At 39.8% G+C, this 26,389-nt stretch overlaps 1 protein-coding gene across 1 annotated transcript; it reads right to left on the bottom strand.

Moving 5' to 3' along the window:
* Positions 1 to 953: 953 nt before the first annotated feature.
* Positions 954 to 21,928, bottom strand: ALX1 (ALX homeobox 1). The gene is made up of 4 exons (XM_077844400.1): positions 21,675 to 21,928; positions 18,560 to 18,864; positions 15,454 to 15,582; positions 954 to 1,583 (listed from the first exon to the last, which is right to left on the bottom strand). Exons 1-4 carry the CDS (start codon positions 21,898 to 21,900, stop codon positions 1,263 to 1,265), a joined length of 981 nt encoding a protein of 326 aa, XP_077700526.1. The 5' UTR covers positions 21,901 to 21,928; the 3' UTR covers positions 954 to 1,262.
* Positions 21,929 to 26,389: the final 4,461 nt, after the last annotated feature.

The following is a 26,389-nucleotide window of genomic DNA, read 5'->3' as shown; positions in this document are numbered from 1 at the left end:
TTAATTTACTTTGCCTTTATGAATTAAGAGTCTTTTAAGGAGGTTGACATTTCACTCATCTGAAAAAGCTTGGAATGTGACAGGGGAAAGGGAGGAGAAGTAAATCAAAGGGGTTAGCAATTTTCCAGATGCAATGTATTTTTCTTTTCTTTTCCACCAGAAATTTTAGAGAGCCTTCTGACATTTTAATTCCCTATGCAAAACCACAGTAGCAAAAAAATGCTTACGGCTTATATATCAAAAAACAAACACGCACACATGTGCACTTACATAAGCCCATGAAATAAATATAAATTCAGATCTGCTGCTCTTTTAGCTAAAAATGTTTCATAATATAATAAAGCATAATAATGTTACATGTCAAAAAAGTTTCTTTAGTGTATTTATTAGATGTTTGTGTGTACAGTTTAATCAACACCATTTTAATTTAAAAGCAGCAGCAGGTTTTGTAGCTTACTTTTTTCCTAGTGATACGAAGTCAATGAGGTGAGTCAGTGTTGATTTTTTTTCACTGAGTTGGTGCTGTTTCACTGAAAAGATAGCATTTATAAAAAACTGTTCTCGTGACTGTATTTTAAATCACACCAGAATATTTCAGTTATCACCTTTAGCCACATGGTTTCAGGAAACTATGCCCAAATATTTCATGCAAATGCTGGTCATTTTAGAAGAGTTCTATTTCAGGGGAGTGGAAATTCACTAAAACATCTAAATGTAAAAAATCTTAGAGGCCTGAAGACAGATTCTCAGTAACAGGGGATATGTCCATTGTGTCCTGGAGCCAGAGAGGGAAAAATAATAGTCAACTCCCCGAAACACCCTGCTTCGATATTTACCTGACAGCTTTGGTATCTTGACATTTTCCCCAGCGCATTTCCTCCTTTATCAGGTATTATTTTACAAGGGATTTCTTGTTATACAGAACTGACATAAATCAATCTATAACAGAGGAATTTGTTTAATACATTTATTCTTTTAAGAAGTTGCATGATCGTATTTCATCGACTCGTACAATAGAAAAAAATTTACTACTAAAACAGAGTTTGTGGAGACGGATGGATGGTAAATCTATTTAGTCTTTTCAGAGGTTCATTCTTAGATTTTAATGTTAAATAATAACAACTATTCATTTAAAGCTGGTCTCACTGTATATCTTGACCTTTAGCAATTCCACACACAGCAGCTTATTGTGGTATCCTTTAAATATGAGAAATAGAATGTTTTACTTTGCCATTGAAAGAAAAATAAAAGAGTACTGTATGTTACATGGCCCATGAAATATTGGCAGTGTGCTCCTTGGCTTTCATTCGAAGAACTGCGATACTGGAAGACCTCCTTTCAAATTCTGGCTTTGTTTCAAATGCGTGTCCATTGGTAGCCCCAGTAAGAAGAGAGTCAGTGAAAAAATTGTTGAGGGGCACGTGGCTGAACTGGTTCTGGTGGTTTGAAAACCCTGTGTAACTGGAATCTGTCCGAGGCGAGTGAGAATAAGGTGTCATACAGGAGGAAGTGTCACGTGGTAACATGCATGAAGTAACCACAGAACCACCACTCGCATTTCCTGCCCACAAATTGTTCTGAATCTGGAATATATAAGACAACAAATATTACATTTACGCATTCTCACTTTTGTTCCCTTACATTTGTTAAACAGCGTTTACTAAATTTTGTCAACTATTCATTGTTTGCTCCCATTGGGTGGTCTGTAATTACATTCCTAGTACATAAAGTGATTACTAAAAAATAATTATTTGAAGGATCCTTCCAATCTGTTATACTGCAATAGTTCACCAAAACCCACGTACTTGACCACATAAAATACTCAAAACATGTCAATCTCCTGAGTATTCTTTTTATAGTCGTGATTGTTAAAGTGAAATCTAGAAAATCTGGTCATGATTCATGACAAATTCATGTGTTTAGAAAAACAGTTCAAAATACAGTTTTAAGTTTATATATAGTTTTCATCCTTCTAAACAAAATGACACAAACGCATTTTTTAAAGTTTTATAGTTGGACTCAATGTGGCGGTTTTGGTTGGAAACCATTCCTGATATGAGGCTATTACCTTTGTTGATATTTGAAATCAAACTCATTACTAGAAATGTTTGCCCTTTGATTGCTTTTTATTTCCTATAGTCTTAAATACAGAGCTCTGTGAGTATGAGCAATATATACATATTTTAAACATTTTTCTGTGGCTTATGTATGATACAGTGAGATTGCAACAGAATTATGACATGTAAAACATTTTAAAATTCTAAAACATGACCTTATCAAATAATGGAAGTACAACTGAGAAAAGCCTGCTAGTATTAGCAAAAATATCATATGAGTATAATTAAAGTACTATATAACATCTTACATAAGATTGAAAACTAGGTTGTCACTTGTGCCCAGGAAATTCACATTTCTTAGTATTAAATCTCTATAGAAAACAACAAACAGAAATTTCTCTAAAGTTTCTAGCATGGAAAGGAGACACTAAGTAGAATTTGTACAATAGGAGTTTTACATAGGAGGGATCTTAAACCAGCTATTTAAACAAGGAAAGAAAACAGTGCTCACATGCATTACTGAGAAACATCGAGAAAAATCACACAAACAGCAGGAACCCGGGAAAACTGTTGGATGGTATAATATGAAAGACAGTTCGAGCCTTAGAAGACAAAATTTAAAAACTGTATGCTTTTGCAATATTAATACAACAGATCTGAACTAGAACAGAGCAGGAATACCTATGTTTATCCCCTCTGGCTCCCTTTTTAAAAATCGTAGTAATTAGAATCATTGATTGTTTTTAACACATACACAAACACTGTTTGCTTATATTTACTTTTTCGTAAGAATTCAAGTCTACCACATATAGCCTCTGGTGTAATCTCACAACACCCATACTTAAATCCTGCCTTTTAAGACAAATTATTTTCAATTAATAGCATAAAATGTTAATGAATCTTCTACATTATACTGGTAGAGATATTACTCTGTCACTCAAGAAGAGACCGCTTAACCGGTTTCAAACATAAGGAAAAACTGAAACAACTAATTTCATCTGTTAGTTGGGGCTTCAGAGATTGGCACGATGCTCACTTCAGTGTTATTTTAGAAATAGTCATTTATATAGATATCTTTATAAAACTGCTTTAAATATATTAAATCTGTGAGACATTTCTACAGATATATATATAATATATAATACATATATATATATATATAATGATTTGCACATTCTATTAATCTTTAAGCCATCATGGGCTATGTTGTTCTAATTTTGGCTGGTTCTAACTAAATGCATCCCATTTGAGCCAAAATATGATGACTGGTGCCACTGATTGCTGAGTTATGTATCTCAAACCAACAAGAGGGACTGTTAATGTCATTACTCTGTCAACCTAGCTCTTCTAACTTGATCTGGGTGATTTTCCTCTGACATTTAATCAAACATTGTGCTACACTGCAAAAACCACAGTCACATGTCTGACAAAAGGGCTTTCAGGAAATGAAAGTGAACTTGCTTGCTTATTTTTGAAAAAATAAATGAAAGGCAAAATAGCGGTAGAGAAAGATTATTTAACGGTTTAAGTTTGTTAAAGGATTCCTCAATTTATACATAGCATTGCTATGTAATTTATTATTAAAATCATCTATTCATATTTCAAATGCATAGAAATATATTTACTAAGTAGGCAAAAAGAAAAGAAGGTCAAGACAAGGAAAGTGATCTATGAATATAAATTAAGAAAGATTTTTCTCTTTAAAATAATCCACATTAATCTACCTATAAGTTGAAAATAAATTCTTCAGTTTCTATGGTATGAACAAATTTTTTTTCATGAACAAATATTTTTATTTTGACCAAAACTTTTTATCTGGACATGATCAAACAAGATGAATGTGCTACTTTTGGTGAAATAATTTCTAGCATATAGAAAGAAATGTTTTCCGAAAAGAAGAGATGGGTAAAGCAAGTTACTGCAGCAATATTTTAGTTGTATTTGAGAAGATACCATGGGCATCCCAAGGGTAGTGACACTGTCACACATTTCTACTGATATGTCCTATTTCCTGATCTCTATCTTCTCCACCTTATATCTTTTTTTCATTTAAAACATTCCTGGCATGTCTTCATTTCACTTTAGGGTTTTAATTGGTTTTGATATCGAAAGTTTAGATGCAAATCATAAAAGACAAAATTGAGGTTTTGTTTCCTCTGAAGTGTTCCCTTGGGATGATTAAACATCTGATGACAACAATCAAAACAATGCTCATGACAGCTAATGGTTACCAGTTATTCACCATATACATGCTATTAAATGCACTGTGCAGACTTCTAGTCATTTCAACACACTAAAAGATGCTTCTTTGCTTTCAGTATCCACATTTTGTAAATGGTAAAAATATAGAGCAGGGAGCTTAAAACCTTCTACAAGATGTGTAACTTCAATGTTAGAGGTCAAATCTGAATGCAGGCAATCTTAAGAAATGCTACAATGATACAAAAACTAGTCTTTATAAACTGAAATTATTTACTTATTTACAATCCTAACTTTGTGGGGGTTCGTAGGCTCTGTTCTCTGAAAGCGAAATCCCTGATGCTTGCTCATAAGTTTTTCCTCATCCTTCAGCCTAACACAATACATGATAAGCACTTAATACAATTTTATTAAATGATCAAAAAATCTCTGAACAGTCTGAAATTTGCACTGATCCATCTTGCAGGTGTAATCAAAATTTTATGGACAATTTATGGTAATATATCTAAATTTTGTTTCATGATTTGAGCTCTATAATCACTACTATGTATAAGCTTGACAATTATGAAAATTTCATCCCAGACACTGTATTTCCCAAGGTAGTTTTATTTTCCTATTACATACTTATTCTTCACCACAGATACATCTTGTTGGAGATTCTGACTCATTAAGCATGGGGTGTGGCTTATGGGATCTGTATTAAAATAATGGCAATGATAATAATACAGGAATTCTGAAAATCAACTGGGATTAGGAAACATTATTGAAGCTCCACTTCCCTCCAAATGCAAAAACCCCTTGTACACGTTCAATTACATTTAGTTCTTGTAATAAGAAGCTTCCCTCTTCAAAAATTTTTCATTCCTTTTTGGACAGTTCTATAAAAACGTGAGCTGTTATCTTCCTCTATCACTTCGATTTCTGGTCTTTAAAATGATACAGAAGCTGGCATTCTTCTTACATGTGAAAATCTTCAAGTATCTCAGGCAATTATTGCACATGTCTCTTTTCTTCAGCATTTCTCAAGGCAGTATTTGATCAAACAGCAGCTTGTGGTTTAATAAATCTACTGCTGTCAAGGTGGGCTCAGTCTATGGGCCCTCCATCCCTCCACCAATTCTATTCTTATACAAGTGGTCATTTTCAAACTCTGTGCTCGAATCTACAAGTCATATTGTCTAAAACTATAGATTTGTTAGCAGAGAAGCCACATAAAAATCTTGCTGACTCATTAGAAGAAATATTGTATTTGCTGTTATATTTTGGAATGAAAGAGTACTTTTTTTTCCCCCAAATAGGATCACTACTTTTCTTTTTTTTGACTATTTCAGAGACACCTACGATGGTGAAGCCCAGCAGCAAATAAATTTTAGGGTTGTTTTTTTTTTTTTTTCTGTGGGCCTCTAACTGTATATTAAAGAGCTTCACAACCAGGAACACTCTTATTAAGTAATACCCACATCCTCCTTTCCTGTGTGCCAAAAAAAAAAAAAAAAAAAAAAGACTGCCTTTACATTTTTTCTTCTTTATTGTATAAAAAGGAGTAGAAAATCTAAAAACATTCCATGTTTTAATGTGCTTTGCAATGTTTTAAAAAAATTCTAGGGGTACGTTCAAAGCATTGTCCAGGGAACTTAGCCAACTGCATCCCGTTAGCACGAATGCAGGTTCAGCTGACTTACCACACTCCACTTTGAATGTTTGCCTCTTAATGTTTTCCTAATCAAATGAAAAGTTAGCACTTAATTATTCCATGACTATGAATTTAGGAGGAAAGTTGTTTTTTTGTCTGATTCCTTCCAAAGAGAAATTAAATTTATTTAATACTCATTTTTCCCCAAGGAATTAAAAGTAATATATAGGAATGAAAGGGTCAATATATATGCATATTTTACATACATGCACACACACACACACACAGAGTTCTTCACCGTGGGTATATATTCATCATGAGTTGAAATTATATGGTAAATAATGAAATTATAAATCTCATTTACCTCCACCTTAGAAACTTGTTAGAAACTTGATATAGATATATTCTTTGTAAAATCAAAACTGCAAAGAAATTTTTAGAATACTAACCCTACCTAGTATATATTTCTAATATATTTGCAGATTTTATTATAGTAAGCAACTTCTCGTACTTTTAAAAAAACTTTGAAAACAAATACAAGTTTGTTAGTCTTTGCATTAGTTGTATCATGATGTATAAAATACATCAAATACCTTCATGACAGCATTATATATTCTATATCCTAATGTTAGTGCTATTTAGAAGACAGTATTCTATGAACTTTAATCTGGATTTAATAGAAACACTGAATACCATGAAATCAATGAGTAACAATCATTCCTTAATTTTGAAGCAACTCTAAAACTAAATATTTTTCTATGAAAGCAAGTTTATATGGCCTTCCTCCTCCACTATACATAGATTGCTCTTACCTGCCACCAATGTCCATATGTATACACACCACAAACACACGTGAACACCCCCCCACACACACATACTACCCTTACACCATATGCCTACACACTTCCCTGTGGGAGTTAAAAGTTGCTTTAAAAAGACACAGATTAGGGATTTCCCAAGAGGTATTTGTAATGTTTTAGCAATAGCTTCTTTGCATTAAAATCCAAAAGCTGATTTTTGTTTTTCCTCTTTGAGAGAATGTTTACAACTATTGACCACTTTGTATATTATTCAATACTTACTACATAGTTTTATTACCACATTATCACTTACATAATTTTCCAGATTTTTTATATGGTCTCTTAAAAAAATGCAAACATGAGTTTCCACAAAAGCAGTTTAGTTTTTTAAGAGGCTATTATATTTTTTACTAGCATATCCCTCCCTTTAAAATTTATGGTGATAAAATGTCAATAAGAATCATACACTTAGTAACTTGTAGATATTTTTAGATGTTGACTAATTTTAGGGTCCCATTAACTTTTCTAGTAACTGCAACAATAAGTTGCTGGCAGGGAGAAAGAGTATAAATGCTTTTCTAAATAATGAATTAGCTACCAGTGAGTAAGTCTCACTTGCTACCAGAGAATAAGTGAGTAAGTCTCAAATACTGATACTGTCCATCTGGGGAAAAAAAAAAAATCCCAACTTAAATTAATTACCTAGTGAAAAGATTAACCTGAGCATAGTTAGGTACTACCTAAAACAGAAATGAGGGTATATTTTCATCAGTGCCTACTTTTTAGCTGTAATTTTCACATTAAAAAAGGGGTTTTTTGGGTAATCAATTTACATTTCAAAAATTTCAAAGGTATACTTTGTCAACATAGTGTATCATTAAGCTGAAACGATTAGATATTACTTATCAGAAAAGGGTCATATGTTAAATATTGATTGCTACTTTGATTTTTTTTTAAATAACATTCCATCTTACAAATATGTACAGAGATTTGGAACAAGGAAGAATGGATTTTCCACTAAAATAAATCAGATATAATAATCATATGAGACTAAAAACCTGAGAAAAAACCGCTTTACAGAAAAATAAGTGTATATATCTTTTTAGTGCAGAAATTAAAAACACAACCCTCAGAAGAAATGTTAATGTCTGGAAATTTTCAGAATGACATCATATAAATGTGTTTAAATTTTGCATTATTTAAATAGTATTTGAAATATGTGCTCCAAGTCAAAGATGTAAGAAACATTAAGGACATATTTTCCTCTTCCTTTAGGATTAGATGTGTTCTTAAACTATATGGTAATTATGATCATTAAAAAGATTTAGAGGAGATCTCACTCTATATGTCTTAAAAGGACACTTTTCAAGTCAACTCACTTAAGGAGGGAATAAAATAACAGCACTTAAGATTTGCTATTTTACTTATTCAGCAACAATGATCAACATGGAATATTTTCCAATTAATTGTCACATTATTTTTCATGTACTTTAATACAGGCATGATAGCCATTGTTGACAGTGCTTGATTCATTTTTAATGACACAATTCCTCAAAACAAAATCCACAATTACAAGAAACAAAGATTAAAATATAAATGACGTTTTCCTTGTGAATAAGTAACTTAAAATACAAATCAAATATGCAAATACTTTAATCTGCACAGAATATTTTTAAATCTAGAGATTTCATGAGGCTTAATAAATATGGAAAGCATAAAACTCTGGGTTAAAATATATCGTAGGTTCACAATAACAATAACAGTGTGTGCTGGTTTTAACCTACGAGTCTGTTCTCACGGACTTTCAAGTTTAATTTCCCCTCTGGGTCTCCATCCTCCGTAAGGTAGTTTTTTAAAATATATTTTTAATTTATTTTTACTTTTTTATTGGAGTTCGATTTGCCAACATATAGCATAACACCCAGTGCTCATCCCGTTAAGTAGGTAGTTTTTATACATATAAGCAACAATAGCACTCTTCAATGATTTAGATTTACATTTTTTCTTATTATTTAGTTTGGTAATCTACTCAATTTCTTATTTATCCTTTCCTTTTAAAAATATAAAATACTCATGACCAATTCAGTTAAATTCAATGCTTTAACAGCAATCACCTATTAAAAGTAAAAAAAAAAAAAAAAAAAATCAGCTAAGTTAGTATTACTGTGTAAAGTCATTAAGTCATATTAAAACTTACATACCATGTTTTTCAAAAAATATGCCCAAATTCATAATCTAAAATATTAATGCACTTTGCTTCTTTTACAGGGTATTTTTTTTAATCTCTGTAAAGTGTCTGTATTTTCAACAAAATTAAAATTTTTCCCTCTTTGTGTCTAGCTGCATCTTCACTTGACTGATGCTAACAATACCTGCCTCATGCTACATATCACTTATTTTTAATATGTACTTATACACCTATGTGAAATATTTTTCATACAAATTGTTATGCAACCTGTATACATTTTTTTTCATTTTTAGACATTTAATTAAATAAGCAATTTTCTATCAATATGACTTGATCTAATGATGTTAATATTTTTGTCCCTCCATTCTTCACAAGAGAGGTTTCATTGTATCACTATGTGACCATTTCACTGGCTGTTTCATAGATACGAGAATATTTATCATATAATGTCTCAAGTATAGCTATATTAATAACGCTTTTTAAAAGATTTTGTTATTTATTTACTATTTTAGATGCCTTTAAATTGCTAAACCACAGTGGTTGAGGGAGACAAGTTCCATATTCTTTATTTAGTTTAAGTGAAGGTAAGCTTCAAGATGAGTACAGAGACTGATGCTACAAGAAGGTGAGAATGAACAGTATCTTTCCCAATCACTATTTTACAGAAACTTTAACATTTCCTTTAAAACACTGCATAATTACAATGTTTGAAGGAGAATTTGTTAAACTGGAAGTGTTGTATACCTATCACCTGGGTCTTAAATTATTCCAATGACTAAAAATTATTTATAACTTGAATCCAACTCCAAGTGGCATTTATTTGTTAAGTCATCAATTAAGCAACAGAAAGCAAGATACTGCAGGGGTCCCCTTGTATATAATGTAAACATAGATTTAGTTATGATTCTCACTATACACTAAGTAAAAGCCCATGGAAAATTTTGGTGGGAAAAAGCTTCAAACCTTTAAAAATTTTTTGATGAAAATATTTTCTTCATGAGAAAATAATTTTGGTGGGTTAAGAGTATACTCAAACATCCCTCAAATTACTGTATTTGATTTTCCTAATTTAAAGAGGAAAGCACATTTAACTAAATTTGATCTTTCCCTAGATCCTTAAATAGTGAATTTACTAAAAAATTGGATTAGTTTAAATGCTACAAAAACAAAACATTCACACCACTTAGCTAGCTCGCTACTGTAGAATCAATAATGAGTGACTGGCTATTATAGAACTGTTACTATTTATTGAGCACTCGTTATGTACTAGGCAACAGTCCTAAGTACTCTGCAGAAACTATTGTGTCTAATCTTCACAAACATCATGTGAACTTTTATGCTCATTTTATAACTGAGGAGAAATATGCCAAGAGGTTGATTTACTTGCCAAAGGTCTAAAATCTATTAAGCAGCAGATTCAGACTCATTTGAACCCAGAACCCCCTGGCTATGAAGCCCATAGTCAAATATTAACACCTAGCCCTCCCCCAGCCCCATGACTTAGCTCCACAGATGTTTGGAAATCAATTTAGTCCTCTCAATAACAGAAAAGGTACTAGGATGATGATCATTATCATCAACCACACCACCAACTCCAGCACCAATAATACCTCCATTTTACAAATAAAGAATCTGAAGATCCCAGGAAGTCAGATTTACCCAAGTCACCCAGCAAGTAAATGATAAAGTTAATGCACATGGGATATGAGCCAAACCGTGAAACTAGACTTTCTAGTAGGAAGGAAAGATGGCTATAATCCTCCAGAAAATGTTTATACCTGGAAAACTATTTTATTCAACAAAACAATTATTTAAAGAATTGCTTTGATGTCCATAAATTAGAAATAAATTAGAATCTACTGTTGATAGATGCTTGCTTTTTCAATTTGAAGACAAAATTATGTAGGTTTTTTTGGTCTGCTGGGTGTAGATTCTATCAAGAAGTGTCTGCAGAATTTGGTACAAATATTACCTAGTTTGTCATCTGCCCAAAAAGTAAGAAATTTTACCTGGATCATTTATAAAACCCCCGGGCCTCAAACAGTACTTAACCTGTATTTGTTGAATTAAATGAAAATAACTCTGGAAGAAAAAAAAATTAAGCCGAAAACATTCTGCAAAACCTTCCTAATCTATTCCTTTTAACAGAGGAAGAAATTGAGATTCGGAGAGGCAAAGTTAACGCTGAGGACCCCAGAGATGGTTAATAGCAGAGATCCAGGAATCAGCTATTTAACTGAAATCTAATTAATCTGGGGGTTCATAACGTATTCCAGAATGTTGAAGCAAGACTCCTTTTTTCACACCTATTTGGTGTATACATACTTTGTTTAATACGGTTGTCATACGAAGTTAAGAACTGACTCCTCTTTTTGAACCATAAATACTTTATGTTGTAAAGGGGGGAGCTGACATTGTATACAGTCCACCACCATGTCAGTGAGAACTGTGCCGACTGAAGGAGAACTGAAGGAAGGTTTCCTGGAGGAAATACAGTTTAGGTGAGGAAAGGGAACTGAAGACGGAGGAAATGGAGTCAGCATCGCGCAAGGAATAGATGTGACACGTGACTGTTGTTTAAAGTGTCATGTCATGGAGAACATTAGGCAGTCAAGTAGTTTCATTTAGCTAAATCATAGTGTTGCCAAATGACAATGGATATGGTGAGCCAAAACAAAGGGCTTTTTAAAAACAGATACTATTTTTCAGTACATCAAAATATACTGCCCTAGGGACGCCCAAGTGGCTCAGCGGTTGAGCATCTGTGTTTGGCTCAGGGCGTGACCCCGGGATCCTGGGATCGAATCCCCACATCAGGCTCCCTGCACGGAGCCTGCTTCTCCCTCTGCCTGTGTCTCTGCCTCTCTCTTGGTGTTTCTGATAAATAAATAAGTAAACAAACAAACAAATAAATAAAATCTTTAAAAAAATATATACTACCTTAAAGTATATTATTACTGACATCACGCCTCTCACTGTTTGCTATCCAACATGATATCAGATGTCACATGTGAGCAAGCTTAAAAAAGAATACCTGAAAGCAATCTAAAAAGTGTCTACGCTTTTAAAATGCTTTATATCACTATTTTATATATTTGAAAAATGAAAACATTTTTTGCTTTCCAAAGTGACTTGGTGTTTTAGGGTCAACATTGAAATATTTCATGGCTCAGTGGCGCTGCGTAAAGAGCTCTGAACCCCTGCACTTCAATTCCGTGAGTTAATGGCTGTAAGAAAGAAGCCTGGCTTAAAATAAGCCTTCAACTGGTAAGTATTAATTTTACCAGTAGGGCTGTTGTTACTATTTTGTAATGAGAGCAATGGAAGCAAAGTAGTTAGAACACTTTAGAAAACATTAATTACTACTCATAAATAAACTTATTATATGTTATACAGAGATACTTTTATAGTTGGTAAGATCATTATTCACATTTGAGCAGACCTGAGGAGATCGTTTTCTCAACCATTTCTGTTTTTCATGTATTTCTGTATATGCTTTTGCTTTCCTGCCAAACTTTTCATTCTTTATTTCTGTCCTGTTTCTAGTTTTCTAGTTTCCAACTTTTTGGTAATTAATTTTTTTTTCTGTAATTAGTAACAGTAACCAAGCTCAGTGTTTTTCTGCACTGAGTTGTCAGATTCTATTTTGGTTCCCATTTTTCTGATTATAATTTCTATTTTCAAGACACATGCTTAAAAAAAAAAAGTTTCCTTTAGGCTGAAGCTTGAGAGACATGATCTTGGCACAACTATTTCTTCAAAATAAAAAAGTCCACCACATATTTTTAAGTTAAAATGGAATTTTACTGACTTTATCCCCACAGTGGGGAGTGAGAGACACTTGATTTCAGTATTTTTGGCAACCAAATAGTTAATGAATTACCAATATAGAAAATAAGTATGGATTTTACAGTATTGATTTTTAGGATTCTCGATGAATTACACCATCAAAATAACTTCAAAAACACAAACTTCAACATGTGATGTCCGTGTTGCCATACTTAAATTAAGAGTTGACATCACCAATGGACATAGCTTTGGAGAAGCCACAGGGAGAATTAGTGCAACATTCCCATGATTCCTGAGGGGAAATTTTTAAAATTAATCCCCTGTTGGAGTGAAAAAAGACTATCAAATGTATAATTTGATTGGACCATCTCCCTTCCTGCTTGCGCGACCTTACTAGGTTACCTCAGCGTGCTGAATGACAGTGTCTAAAGCTATGAGGCACAGTAACACAATGGCAAGACAATCCTAGGAACAAAGTATGACTAAGAGTATATTAAGTTACATGAAGCCTTTGTAAAGAGCTTAGTTTGTGCCAGGCACTATTCTAAATGTTTTATGTTGCACTGAAGAAGAAAGGGAAGTTCGAGATAAAGCAACCACCAGCAAGGCACAGAGAAGTGGGGAACCACACACACACACACACACACACACACACACACACAACCGGAAATGGGGTCTCCAAGGAAAGGAATGAAGACTGAAATAAATGCGGCAAGAGAAGGAGATGGTAGTCAAGGGTGGTGGAGCACACTTGACTAGGAAGACTGTAAAAAGTCCATTTGAAAAGAATTCATTAATTTGTAAGTTTACTATCTGTACATTCATCACAGTGAGGTAGTTCAAAATTACATAAAGTACATGCCAGCATACGTCATCTGTCTCTACTGTTTTCATCATTGTTCCACTTGCTCTTAGTTTCTGCTCCTCTGAACTGAGCTGCAGACTTGTACGGTGCAACCTTAAGCCGTCCACTCCTTTGGTATTCATTTATCAATCATTCAATCCTTTCAACACAGTCGTTGGGAGAGCCAGTGTGCTGTAAGGGCTAAGACCTTGCACTTGGGAGCCAGACTGCCTGTAATGAGGTCTCGGCTTTGCCATTAGTGAAAGTGAGAAAATCTCTGCCCTCTCTGTGCCTCAGTTTCCTCACACGGAAAACGAGGACAATTAATTAATGACACCTAGTGCATAAGGTCGTCGTAAGGATGAAATGAGGTACCGCGTGTAACCTGCTCAGAACAGACTGATATAAGGGCCATGGCTGGGTCAACAGGTAAGAAATCACTGCAGTGCCTGCTTCCATGGAGCTTGTAGCCTACCAGGGAAAATTCCTCATGGCACTTTGTTCAGAACTCAACTAGGACACTCAAAACTATCCGGTGAATAAAAGCTCATTGGCCCTACGATGGTAAGTAACAGAGTACATACATGCTTTTAAACTGAAGAAAAAATTTTAAAAATAAAGGAACTATTTTACTATAAATTTTTAAAAGTAAGAAAAACAAGGTTCTTCTGATGGCAGGTATGGACATTTATTTATTCAAAAGGTACCGTCGTCTTCTAGTAAACTGCAGTAGGGAGGCTTAGCTGTAGCAGCATATAAGCCCCTCGTGGGCTGTCCTATAAAGAGGAACCAATTCCTTCCATAACTCCCATGGGTCTCGTTTCCTAACGTTTAAAAGGACTGAACTAAGGTGATCTTATCTGGAAGGGTGGAGGTTTCAAAATAGGTTTTTAAGAATCATCAAAAGCATCAGAATACAAGGATGCACAAAATTAAAGGACTGAATTCATGCTCACAGGGTATGAACCTACAGTTGAAGAAAATGAGTACCCTTAAGCCTGGCGTTGTGAAGATTTGGTTCCTGGACTATCAAGGTAGTCCCCCAGCATATGTGTTATTTATTTTCAAAATGGTCTGTAACAATGCATATCCTTAAACCGTAAGGAGTAAAATAACAAATATCATGTTCCTTATAATACAAGTGTTCCGTATCCTGTATCAAAGGCAGATGCAAATACTGGAACTCAGTAATAGGGAAAATTAATGCCCAGTTAAAAAGATAATATGCATTTTATCTACATGCATTACAAAGTCTGAAAAAGAAAAAAAGGCCTCTAAATTAAAAGTAAAAAACTAAGAAAAACAATAAGTGCTCTTTAAAATGAGATGAGAGCTCCCATTATAAAGGCGTGGATGCGTTTTTTTTTATTAATGTGATCGATTTTTTCAAATGATGTCCAGTACTAATCCTATGTATGTTTTAAGTAACAAAGGGCTAAATGTTTCCTTGAAACAATGAGTAACTTCAAAGCTGAAAAGACAACATAGGAAAAGAGATATTTTTAAATGGAACTGAAGGTTTCATAGACCACACTGGACAGTAGGTTAGGGGATGGAGGCTCATAAGACATTAGCCACAGGGACAGCACGCCAAGCAAAGCTTTTATTTATTTTTAAAAGTTAACGAAACGAGCCTGAATAGTCAAAATGTAGACTAGTTAAAAGACTCAGACTGTGTATGATGCTACTTCAGCTGTTGCCGTGTATAATGAGGAAGGGACCCTGAAATATTTTTGAATGAATGGCTCCAAAAGAAAATAAAAACAAAATAAACATTTCGGTAAAATAAACATCTAACAAACATGCAAAAAGTCTTCTGGAGGTTCAAGTTTCCATTCTCGATTATTGTGTTGGGTACAATAAAGCCAATAATAATAGCCCTTTTAAGAATATACAAACCACATCTATTTTTCGCCATCAGTATTCTGTGAAGTTAACCATACCTGTGGATAGCTGTCAGTCCTCGGCAAAACCGATATGTCATAGGTGGCAGCAAAATGGCTTTTAGCTTGTTGTATTTGGCCATAGCGTTCTCTTTTTCTCCACTTGGCCCTTCGATTTTGAAACCAAACCTAATTTTTTTAAAAAGTAGAATTTTAGCTGAGGAATATTTGAAAATGCAATGGTCATGTTAAAAGACACAGATCAGAAAGGGCCAACCAGGCCAATAACATCACTAAGAAAGAAATTTAGGTCAGAAAAGTATCCACGAGTTTTACTTTCTATTTTACCCTGGTAAGTGGCATGTCCATGAGGTACTACAAATTAATAGAAAGGGATGGAATACTTCAAAAATTATTTAATGTGTCTCAGGCTCTGGGTTTTTCTTTTCTTTCATTTTGGAAAATAAAAAGGAATTAGATCACATGACTTTGAAGACTCCTTATGTCTCCAAATTATCATAGATAGCCCTCCTCTCAGAGAATGCTGCAAATCTGGAAGACATTCATAACTTTTTAGTTTGGCGTTATGCACATAACATTAACCCAGCCAAACTATAACCAAATTAATATCTGGGTCTGTCAAAACAATTATCTTTAAAACATGTCACAGAGTGAAGACTCTGCTGGGTTGTACCCATACTTAGATAATCTTAGAAAAATTTAAACGCAATGATTACATCCAAAACATATGGCACTGGCAGAAATATCATGATTATTTAGAAACGGAAAATATTAAGATCACATATCATATTGAGCATGATAAAGACTATAGGTAAAATGGAACCATCTGAAGTTAAACTCTGGTTTTAAAATATACAAATGTCCTTATTACACAAATTACACCACTTATAATATTTATCCTCCCTTATAGAAAATGCTCAGAAACCTCCAAATCATTTCTCCAATTCAAGCGACTTACAGGTAATATAAATAAAATAAATGAGGAAGATATAACCAAGTGTCAAGAAAGCCTGTGGGCTACTACAGTCTCTACAGGGTCACTAAGCTGTCATCCAAATTTCTCTAATTCTATATTAATAATATTTGCATAACAACCATCTTTCTCAGAGAGGTAAATAATTACTAATTCACACCTGAATTAGCTCTCCAGATTCTTCACTTTAATATTTTAATGAATTAAAGGGAGACACAATATATTACATTCACTATAAATCATTTGTTATTTTTGAGTAGACATTTCACAAGTAGCTATCAGAAGTATTTACAAAACTATGTTCAGGGCACAAAATACTTACAAAAGAAGCTAGAAATCACACACAAAAGTGCAGACTGTTAAAACTGCTAAAATTTACTTGAAATTTTTCTTTTTTTTTCATATTCAGTTGTAATCTTCTATACCTTTACCATCACACTTATGGATCCATATTGAGCCTCAGTTCAGTGCGCAAGCATGGACTGCAAATGTGAGGTTGTGCTTTAAAGAGTTTCCAGCAATTAAAATAAGGCAACGAGAGCTACTTGTTCAGTATGATTTCTTAGAACTCTGTTGGTAAAGGTGTATTACACAGGATGCCAAGGGCTCAAACCAACATTGACAACAACACAAAACCTATTTTCTTCCCGTCTTCTCAGGCACTAGAAGCCTAGTAAGGGAATTTAATAGTGAGTTGTTGTTTTAATTTTTTTTCATTAAGAAAAAAGATCATTAGGTGTGAATTACCACTCTGATGTGAAAGCAGGAAAGAGAAAACCTGAGTCAATTAGGTTTGGGCTGGTTCTCTGGGCATGTTTTTAGACAAAAATTATTCAGTGGTTGATGAAATGTTAAGGGGAAAATATCCATTGTGCACAGATGATCATCCCGTATGTAAACATATTTTTCTATGGCTACAAGTATAACTAATTAAAATATATGAACACAAGGCAAACACACACACACACACACACACACACACACTTGCAGGGACTGGTGTTAACACCTGACAATTCTAAAATTCTTCATTAGCATCAACGTTCTGTATATTTACTTCCTGAACTAAGATAAAGTAACTATTTGCCTCCACAAGCTAAGGAAAAATCCTGCTGCTTGGTATTCCTGTATCACCAAATGTCGTCTTTAATCATGTAAAGGCCTTACAATAGTTTAATCTTCAGAAGTAGTACTACTACTTCAGAACAAAATTTTTCACTGTCTTATTCATTTCCCTATGATACTGCATGGGAACTGCAAAATTCAATATTCTGATATTTAGCACGGTGAAAACACACAAAGAAACGGGCCATTCCCTGAAATTGTTGTTACTAGAGAACTGATAAATGTAGTTTGAGAATACCAACTCTAGTAAAAATAAAATATGCCTCAGAGATAGACTTTTAACCTCATATAACTTTTTTCAAATAATTTTAATAGTATATTGAATCATCCAATTTGATAACCCGAATGCAACTTAAAATATAATTGAGTATATATCTGAAAATTACTTCAAGATCAGTATCCCTATTGCCTCTACAAAAAAAAAAAAAATAAAAGCTATCTACATTTAAAAATTAAAATGGAATGGCAAGGCAACTGTTAGAGCTAGAAATGTTGTAGGTGAGGTACCTAATCGTTCCTTATGCATAGTGAAAATCAGTCATGGCATACACCACAATTGGGACATTTGTGAGATTGGTTCATTTTTGTTTGTTTTATTATAACCCCAACATCAATAAAATTATAGATCTATGGGCCATTACACAAATGGCTTACCAATACTTGCTATATAACCTAAAAAGAACCTTAATAGCTGATAAAATAAAAATAAAATAAAATAAAATAAAATACATGTGTTAGTAAGGAAATAGCTAGGATTCTGCTGCCTGTCCTTTGAAAATCATTTTTTAAAAATTAGAGATATTTATGCTATTCTGTTTCTTTAAAAAAGGATCGCCAATTTATATGCCTACCTAATAAGTCAAGTGTTCTTTTATGTTTCTTCTGTGTGAAGGATTAAATCCTTTGCAAGGAAGAAGAACTTTTAGTGGACCTCCATGCATATAGAATCAGTTCCTTCTTTTGTGGCAAAACACAACCATTGAATGATCCCAACAGTATCCCCCCCACTTCCCCCACCCCTCTCCACCCAAGGCCCCCCTTGGCTCCTACCTGAACCCTGGCCTCTGTGAGCTCTGTCCTCAGAGCAAGCTGTTCTCTGACATAGACATCCGGGTAGTGGGTTTTCTGAAAAACCTTCTCCAGTTCCTCCAGCTGAAGGCTGGTGAAGGTGGTTCGGTGTCTCCGCTTCTTACTGCTGGACACGTTGCTGTCACATTTATCCCCAAGTTCATCCAGGTCTCCCTTTTCTGGCATCCCTTTCCCGGGCGACATGCGGAGGCTGTTGCAGTTGTCCAGGGCCCTGTTCAGCTCCGTGTGGAGGGGCTGGCCTTCCACCTTCGTGATGCCATAGTTCACTGTACCCAGAGGGGGAAACAACACTTCTCAGGACTGTGAACCGAGCCGGTGAGGCACCTAAGCCCAACTACTGCAGGGCCCGAGCATCAGGAAAGCGGGCTGTTAACGACTCCCTGTGCCACTATTCATTCAATCATCGCGTTGTGTACCATTATTAATCCACTTTGGGCAGGTTTGAAGCCATTTAAAAATGTGTACGTGGAACTCCTATAAACGTGCCACGTCTTACGGGCTCTACCTTACGGGGCTGATGCAGAGCTTAGAAATGGAACTTATCAGCAAATAAGGTGATCGAATTAAAAGATGCTCTAGATTTAAGAAAAAAATAAGTGAGCACAATTTTTGAAAAGCGAACCACATTTAACGTAAGCGATGGGTACGTATGTACTCACAGCAGGCAAAATCGGGCTAATTAGGTGGCCCCGGGAAAGGTGATTTCAATTTTAAATAATATCTGTAAACCCAAATCCAAACTCTTCCCCAAAGTTATTTTCCTGCTCCACACGAAACGTATGGACTACAGATTTAAGATACGGTTTTGTTTCTATCGTATTTTGAATATTTTGAGTGTTTATTCATGGCTGCTTTTTAATCTTTCTTTTTTTCAAAAAAGTGACCTACTAAATTAAAAAATGACTGTCATATCGGTTTCTGGAAGTGCTTCTTCTAGAACAGAATAAGATTTAAGTAAACTTCATTAGCGTAAAAACTCATTTGCAGCTCTTTCGAAATAGGTCGTATTTATCTGTAGCTCACGGAACATGTTCTAAGACAGAAAGCCTTATTCTTCCCTAAAGCAGAGAAATTAAAACATCTATGAAAAGATCGCAAAAGATGTCATCTTCCATTCTGCTTAGGGTTGTTTTACTTTCAGTGATTTCCTCCAGATTTGATTGAATGCTTGCAGTATGATATAAAACAAAAATGTATCCTATGGTGCCACACACACACACACACACACACACACACACACACAAATGCAGTGGATGCACATCATGAAATTGGAAAGAGTTTTTAAAAAGGTAAAGCGAAGCGAGCCAGAACAATAATTTCCAACGAACTGCCATACTTTCTTTCGTTTTGATCTGTTCTTAAATTCTCATAACCTATTTCAGCAACTACTCTAATGAGTATGCAAATGTTTTGAGCTGTAAGACCTATAATAACTTAAATGCTTAATATCTTGTAAGCAAAAGAGGTGATGTGAAACCAGATATAAAAGAAGAGCCAGGACTGATTAACAATAGGGTTTTGTCTTGGGCAGAGTTAAATGGGGGAACTTCGGTAATTAGGGATGGGGGAGGGAAAGCAGTGGTGAGGCTAAGGGCATCTCAGGAGAAAGACAGGAGCTTTCCTAAATTTAGCCAACTGCTGCCTCCGTTCATCTTACTTACTACTTTCCTATTAAAACTCATCCGAAAAGTGTGATGTTCCTTCCCAAGTTAAGGTATAATAATAATTTTTTAAAAAGATCACCTATTTCTCTTCCTGTTTTGGATTCCCGACAATTTAAAATAGGATATAGTCCTACCGAGGGCAGGACAGCAGAGAATCGCTTTTTGTTTTTAAATCCCGCCCATTCAAATAACTTCACGTATATACATATAAGAATGCCAGAAATATGGACCCTGAAGTCTGAAATACCACCAGAAAAGCCAAAAGAGCTAGCATATTAAAAATAAAAAATTCATCGCATGTGTCTTTCGAAATAAACGACTGAAACGATTTAGCTGATTTTTCTCTCCTTCCCGTCTACGTTCTTGGTTCAACCTTGCGAGTCAAAAGTAATTTGCAACGTTGAATAAGTCAAATACAAGAGATGGGGTTCTTTTTTTTTTTTTTTTTTTAAGTCACTGTGTACAAAGTACTTGGAAAATGCGCTCCTAGGAGCCAGTACCTTGCCAGATTTTGACCCTCTGCACTAAAACAGGGGGCGGGAGGCTTGTTGTAAATATTTCACACTTAATTCGTTTGTTATTTTAAAGCAACCCGCTCCTTACAGCTTAACTGTGCAATATATACAATGATAAGGAAAAGTCCTCTTGGAATTGTAAACTTGCTCTAGCTGTCGCGATCTGGAAGAAAAAAAAATAGGTTTGTCTTGGGTTACAAGATAGAAGAGATAGATGGCTTGTTTTGATAACACTCTGACTTTGAGATACTCGGCCGCTCAAAGTTGAAGGTTTCACCCAGAAGCCTTCGGAGAGGGGGTTCTGGGGGGGGGGGTGCTTTTCACGTGCGGTCAGAAACACAGAACAAAAAAAAAGATAAAACAGGATTCGGGAGCTGAGTGCTTCCACGGGAGATTCTTTACCCGAAGCCCTTGAGAAGGATTTGGCGTTTAGGGAAAAAAAAAAAAAAAAAAAAATTGGGTGTTGCGCTGCAAACCCAAGCAACCAGCAATCCCAGCTGCACACGAGCCGCTCTTAGAACCTTGCAGCTTCCCAAAGAAAGACTCCCGCTACGTCCTGGACAGCTTTTTTTTTTTTTTTTTTTTTTTTTACAAAGAGGTTTTTTGGGTTTTGTTTTGTTTTCTGGGGTTTTTGTTTGTTTGTCTCCACCGGGAGGAGCTCCGACTTTCGGAGCCGTGACAGCGGGGACGCGGGCTGCGGCGACCGCGGCGGGGCCGGGGCGAGGGGTGCGCGCCCCCAGGCTCGGCCCGCGCAGCCCCGGGACCCGGGCGCCCAGCCCTTCCCGCGGCCCCCGCCCAGGCCCGGCGCGTCCCGGCACCCCGGGGCTTGCAGAGGGGAGGCGGGGGGAGGGGAGGGGAGGGGAGGGGGGAGGGCGCGCGGCCGGGCCGCCGACTCACCGCCGCCCTCCTGGCAGGGCGAGGCTCGCTCCAGGCGCACGTGATGCTCGGCGCGGGGCAGCGGCCCGAAGGCCTGCGCGCATTTGCCCGCCGCCGCTTTGCCGTAAAAGGGCTCATTGTCCAGCGTCTCCATAACGTGCTCCAGCGCGCCGCCGGCGCCCATGTAGAAGTCCCCGCTTTTACCCGGCGGGCTCTTGAGCGCGAACTTCTCGCTCAGAAACTCCATAATCCCGGCGGGGCGGTCGCGGGGCGGCAGGCCCGAGGGCGCCGGGGGGCGGGGGGGCGCGCGGGCGGGCGCGGGCGCGGCGGGAGCGGCGGGAGCGGGCGCCGCGGCGGGGGGCTGCCCGGCTCCGAGCCCTCCGCTGCGTCCCGGCTGCGGCGCGGGCATCCGAGGTCGCTTTTATATCTTGAAACTCAGCTGGGCACTCCGGGCAACCTCCCAGCTCTAATGAATATGAAAATAGGCAGGCGACTAACTCCACCCCGGGGCCCCCCTCCGCCCCCCACCCCACCCCCGCCCCCCCACCCCCGCCTCCCCGGGCAGGGCGCGCCCGGGCCTGGCTTAGGCAGCCCCGTTCCAGGCCGGTGCCGGGAGCGCCGAGGCCGCGGCCCCCAGAAGCCTCGTCGCCGCGACAGCCACGGGCGCCTCGGAGGAGCGGGTGAGATCGCGGAGCGCTGAAGCCTCGGCTCGGCGCGCGGCCCGCCCGGCGCCCGGTCCGCCCCCCCGCCCCGCCCCGCCCCGCCGGCCGCTCGCAGCCGGAGAGATTTAGAGGCGTCTTAAGAACTTGAAAGGAAGTTATTACTCCAAAGAGCTTTTATTTCATCCGTAAATCGTTTATGTGGAAGGTCCACGTTAAGCCGGATCCCCAGAAGCCAGCTCCGGCGCAGCCCGGGACTGGGGGGCGGGGGGCTCCCGCCCCTGGCCCCGCGCGCCCCCCGCGCCCTCGCCGCCCCCGCGCCCCCGCCGCCCGGCCCGGCCGAGCTTTCTGGAAGGCCGCGCGTGCGAAGGGTGGGAGCAGGAGGCTGAGCCAGAGGCCCTGCCGGCGTCAGGCCCCTGCCAGTCCGTTTCCTCCTCCTCCTCGTCCTCCTCCTCCTCCCGCTCCCCTCGGGCCACGGTCGTCTCGCTCCTTCCAGAGGCTTCTAGGAAAACCCGCTAGGAGCAGGGCCTCCTCCCCGGCCCCGGGGCGCAGGCCACACGGAGGCCGCTACACAAAGGGGCTTATGAAAGGGGGAGGCCTCCAGCGCCGGTTTTGCAACAAATCGTTTGCGAGGGCGGCGGCGGCGCGGGGCGCACGAGGCGGCGGGGGCGCGGGGGCGCGGGGGCGCGGGGGCTCCCTGCGGGCAGGGCAGCGCCGCCGCCTCGGCTGGGCCCGGGCCTCCGCGGCGTCTAAGGGGCTTGCGCTCGGAGCCCCGGGCGCCCGGAGCAGCCGTTCGCAGCGGGCTCCGGACCTGGCGGGCTTGCTGCGAAGCTCGCACGGTCTGGGGACCACGGCCGGCAGCCCCCCTCCCCCCGGCGGACTCTGTGCCAGGGTCCCCGACGGCCTTCGCAGCGCGCCTCGGGCACGCGGGGCAGCGGAGGCTCCGAGAGCGGGGAGGCCGGGCCCGGCTCCGGCGGGCGCCCCGGCCCCCCCCCAGCCTGAAGCCCCCTCGGCCGCCCCCAGATGCCCCGGGGACCACCCCCCGCCCGCAGCCTCGGAGGAACCGCCCCGCCCCGCAGCGCAGCGCAGCGCGGCGCCCCTCTGGGCTGCTGGGCGGGCCGCGAACCCCGGGGCCGGGCGGCGGGAGCCCTGGCGCCCCGGGACGCCTCCCCGACGGGCTGGGGCCTCGAGCGCGCGCTCGGCTCCCGGGGAGCTGACCCCGTTCCTGCACCCACTGCGCTTCCGCAGCGCGCGCCCTGCACCTCCCAGCCCGGCGGGGCGGCGGGAGCGCGACCTGAGCCGTCCCGGGGGGCGCGGTCAGGGCACAAGGTCCCCCCGGGGGACTGCGCCCCGAGGACGGAGCCAGACTCCACGGAGACGCGGGGCCCGCCCTGGCGTCGTCGGCTGGAGGGGGTGCGGGGCGCACCCCGGGCGTGCGGACCCCGCTCAAGGCCGAGGAGCCCCCACGCCTTGCAGGGCACCTCCGGGCGGGTGCCCGCGCCGCCCCTGCCGGAAAGCCGGGGGCCACTTAGCCGCCCATCCCCATCCCCATCCCCATCTCTACGCTGCCTGACGGTCTTGTGCTCTCCCCCCCCCCCCCTTACCTTCAGAGATAATCTGCAAGACTGACTTTGTGTAGTAAACAAGGAGGGGGAGAGAGATGGCCATTGAATAGGATTTTAAACATTTCTCAGCAGCAAGAATGACGCCTCGCGGCCTCGGAGATACGCGAACAACCCCTAGCTCTGAGCTCAGTTACGAGGTACCGCGCTGTCAGCCTGTTTATAAATATGCGTCTTAAGAACCCTAAATTTCCTGAAAAACATGCGATGTAGCTTAAATGAAAGACATATGAAGCCAGCTCCGGAGTACTTGTCCACCGCGGAAGGGCCAGCTCAGGGAGGAAAAACTACGGGGGAGCCCGGCAGCCCAGCCGCCTGGTAAACCGGCCCTGCCCCACACCCAAACCCAGTTTTGGTGGTGGTGGTGGCTGGAGGGATGGGTGGGTGCAAGGTGTCACCAGCCACCTTTCACATCCCCGGAGCCTCCTGCAAACGCAGATCTATTTCACGGGAAGGCTGTGTGTTTGGGGACACGTAACCGCTTGTGCCCCTAACAGAGGGAACAGCTAATGGCAAACTCCCATAACGAATGCTTAATCCGCAGTTTTTGGCAAGAAGTTGGGTGTCTGGTTGCCAAAAGCTGTATTAAATAGATGTGGAGAGGCTGAGATGGAGTTTAGGGTAATGACACAGCTCCCACCATGGGAGCTTTGATAACACGCTTAAAATAAGCCTCGTTAAAATAATACCAATTACATGATTTCTGGAAGTCGCAAGAAGAGAGACCAAATCGGATTGGAGGCTATCTCGCCTTCGGTGAGACCTACCTGGGCTTTTTCTTCCTTGATGTTTTTGAGGATAACTTTCTTGGAAATTGACCGTAGCACTTGGATAAATACTTTCTACCCAAACCTAGCATAGCTCTTCCCTCCTCCGTAGGCTTTTAAAACCTCCCCTAACCTTCCTTCCTCGTCCCAACCCTCTCCAGTTCCAACCAGTCAGCCCGGCCAGGGCCCCAGGGGTCAGGGTTCGGAGGAACCATCCGCTGGCAAGTAAGACCCAGTTTGTTAAGTCAGGGTCTAACTGAGATTTTATCTCAGCAGGTTCAGTCCGTCGTGGCCCCCAGGCTACCGCTCCCTCCCTTCTCTGCTCCATCTTCCTATTTTGTCTTTGGAGGATGCTGTTGATCTCTTTCTAGACTTTGAGCCTGGGTTCTAAACTCGAGATCCTGCTCCCCATCTTTCCCGTCGGTCAAGAAATCCACCCGGAATAAAGCTGCGGGGCCTCCTTTTCTCCTCTGCTTCCCTCAAACCTGAACCTTCTCAGGGGGCATCAGGGCTTGCGAGAGGTGCTCAAGGGCGCTGAGAGGTGGTAGGAGAGGGGCAGGGACGGGGGGGGGGGGGGGGGGGGCAAGTTTCTTTTAAAGCCTCGCAAAATTTGGGACATCTTAGGATCCCAGCACCTTCAGGTCTCTGGGTGCTGTGAAGACACACATGTGTCCTCACTTGGCTTTGATGGGGATGAAGTGCCTGGTGGGTGGGGAGGGGTGTCAGTAAGGAATGCGCCCTAGTGCCCTAGTCCCGAAAGCAAAAGGGTGGTGAGCGCCCAGTGGATTCAAGTCTCAGCCTCTTTGTGAACTTGGTTCTCTCCTCCTTCCTCTGGCACCTCACTTGCAACCGGGGGAGGGGGGGGATGGCGGGGGGGGGGCGCTGTATGGTGAAGAAGTGACTCGGATGATGATGCTCGGATTTGAAGTTACATCTAACATTCCTGCAATCAGTCTGTGGTTGTTGCTGTTGTCGTCAGGTGCCAACTGACGACAGTTGGCAAACAGTAATTTGGGATGGGTTGTTTTTAAAATGTTCTTTACTTAACTCCCGTTAGAGCCTAGAATTAAAGTAACTGGATAAACTAAAACTGGTTGAGAAGCCCACGGAGGTGACTATTTGACTCCCCCAGACAGGGACACACACTTGTAAATTCAGATAAGCCAAGAGATTGGCTCTCAGCCTGACATACTTTATATATATATATATATATATATTCTGCATATTATACACGTATATACATATTATATATTATATAATATATGTAAAATAACTGATATAAATATTTATTAATATAATATAATTATATATACATATATAATATATACAATAATTGATATAAATATTAATTATTAATATATATTATATATATAAAATTCTCATGGTCGAAAAAGCTGCATTTAATGTTCCCCTCCCCCATGAGAATATATTCTGGGAAATGAAATATATTTTGAGTTCATACATCAAAGCAGCCGTTGAAGCCATGTGTTGGACCACTCTAGTTCCTTTCCTTCCCAGCTTCTTGAAGGAGAAGTCACACTTCTAGAATAAGAGCGGGAATGTCAAGATAGTATTGCAAGGACTTGAGTCTCAGCACTTTCTTTTCTGTGGTGAGAGTTTGAGACACATTACTAAGTACAGCGAGGAAAAAACGCGGGCGGAATCAGATGACCTATGCCAAATGCAGA

The sequence above is a fragment of the Canis aureus genome, chromosome 13 (genome assembly GCF_053574225.1).
Source record: "Canis aureus isolate CA01 chromosome 13, VMU_Caureus_v.1.0, whole genome shotgun sequence".
NCBI lineage: Eukaryota > Metazoa > Chordata > Mammalia > Carnivora > Canidae > Canis > Canis aureus.
Note: the sequence above shows the minus strand (reverse complement) of the source record. Positions and strands in the feature narration are given on the sequence as shown.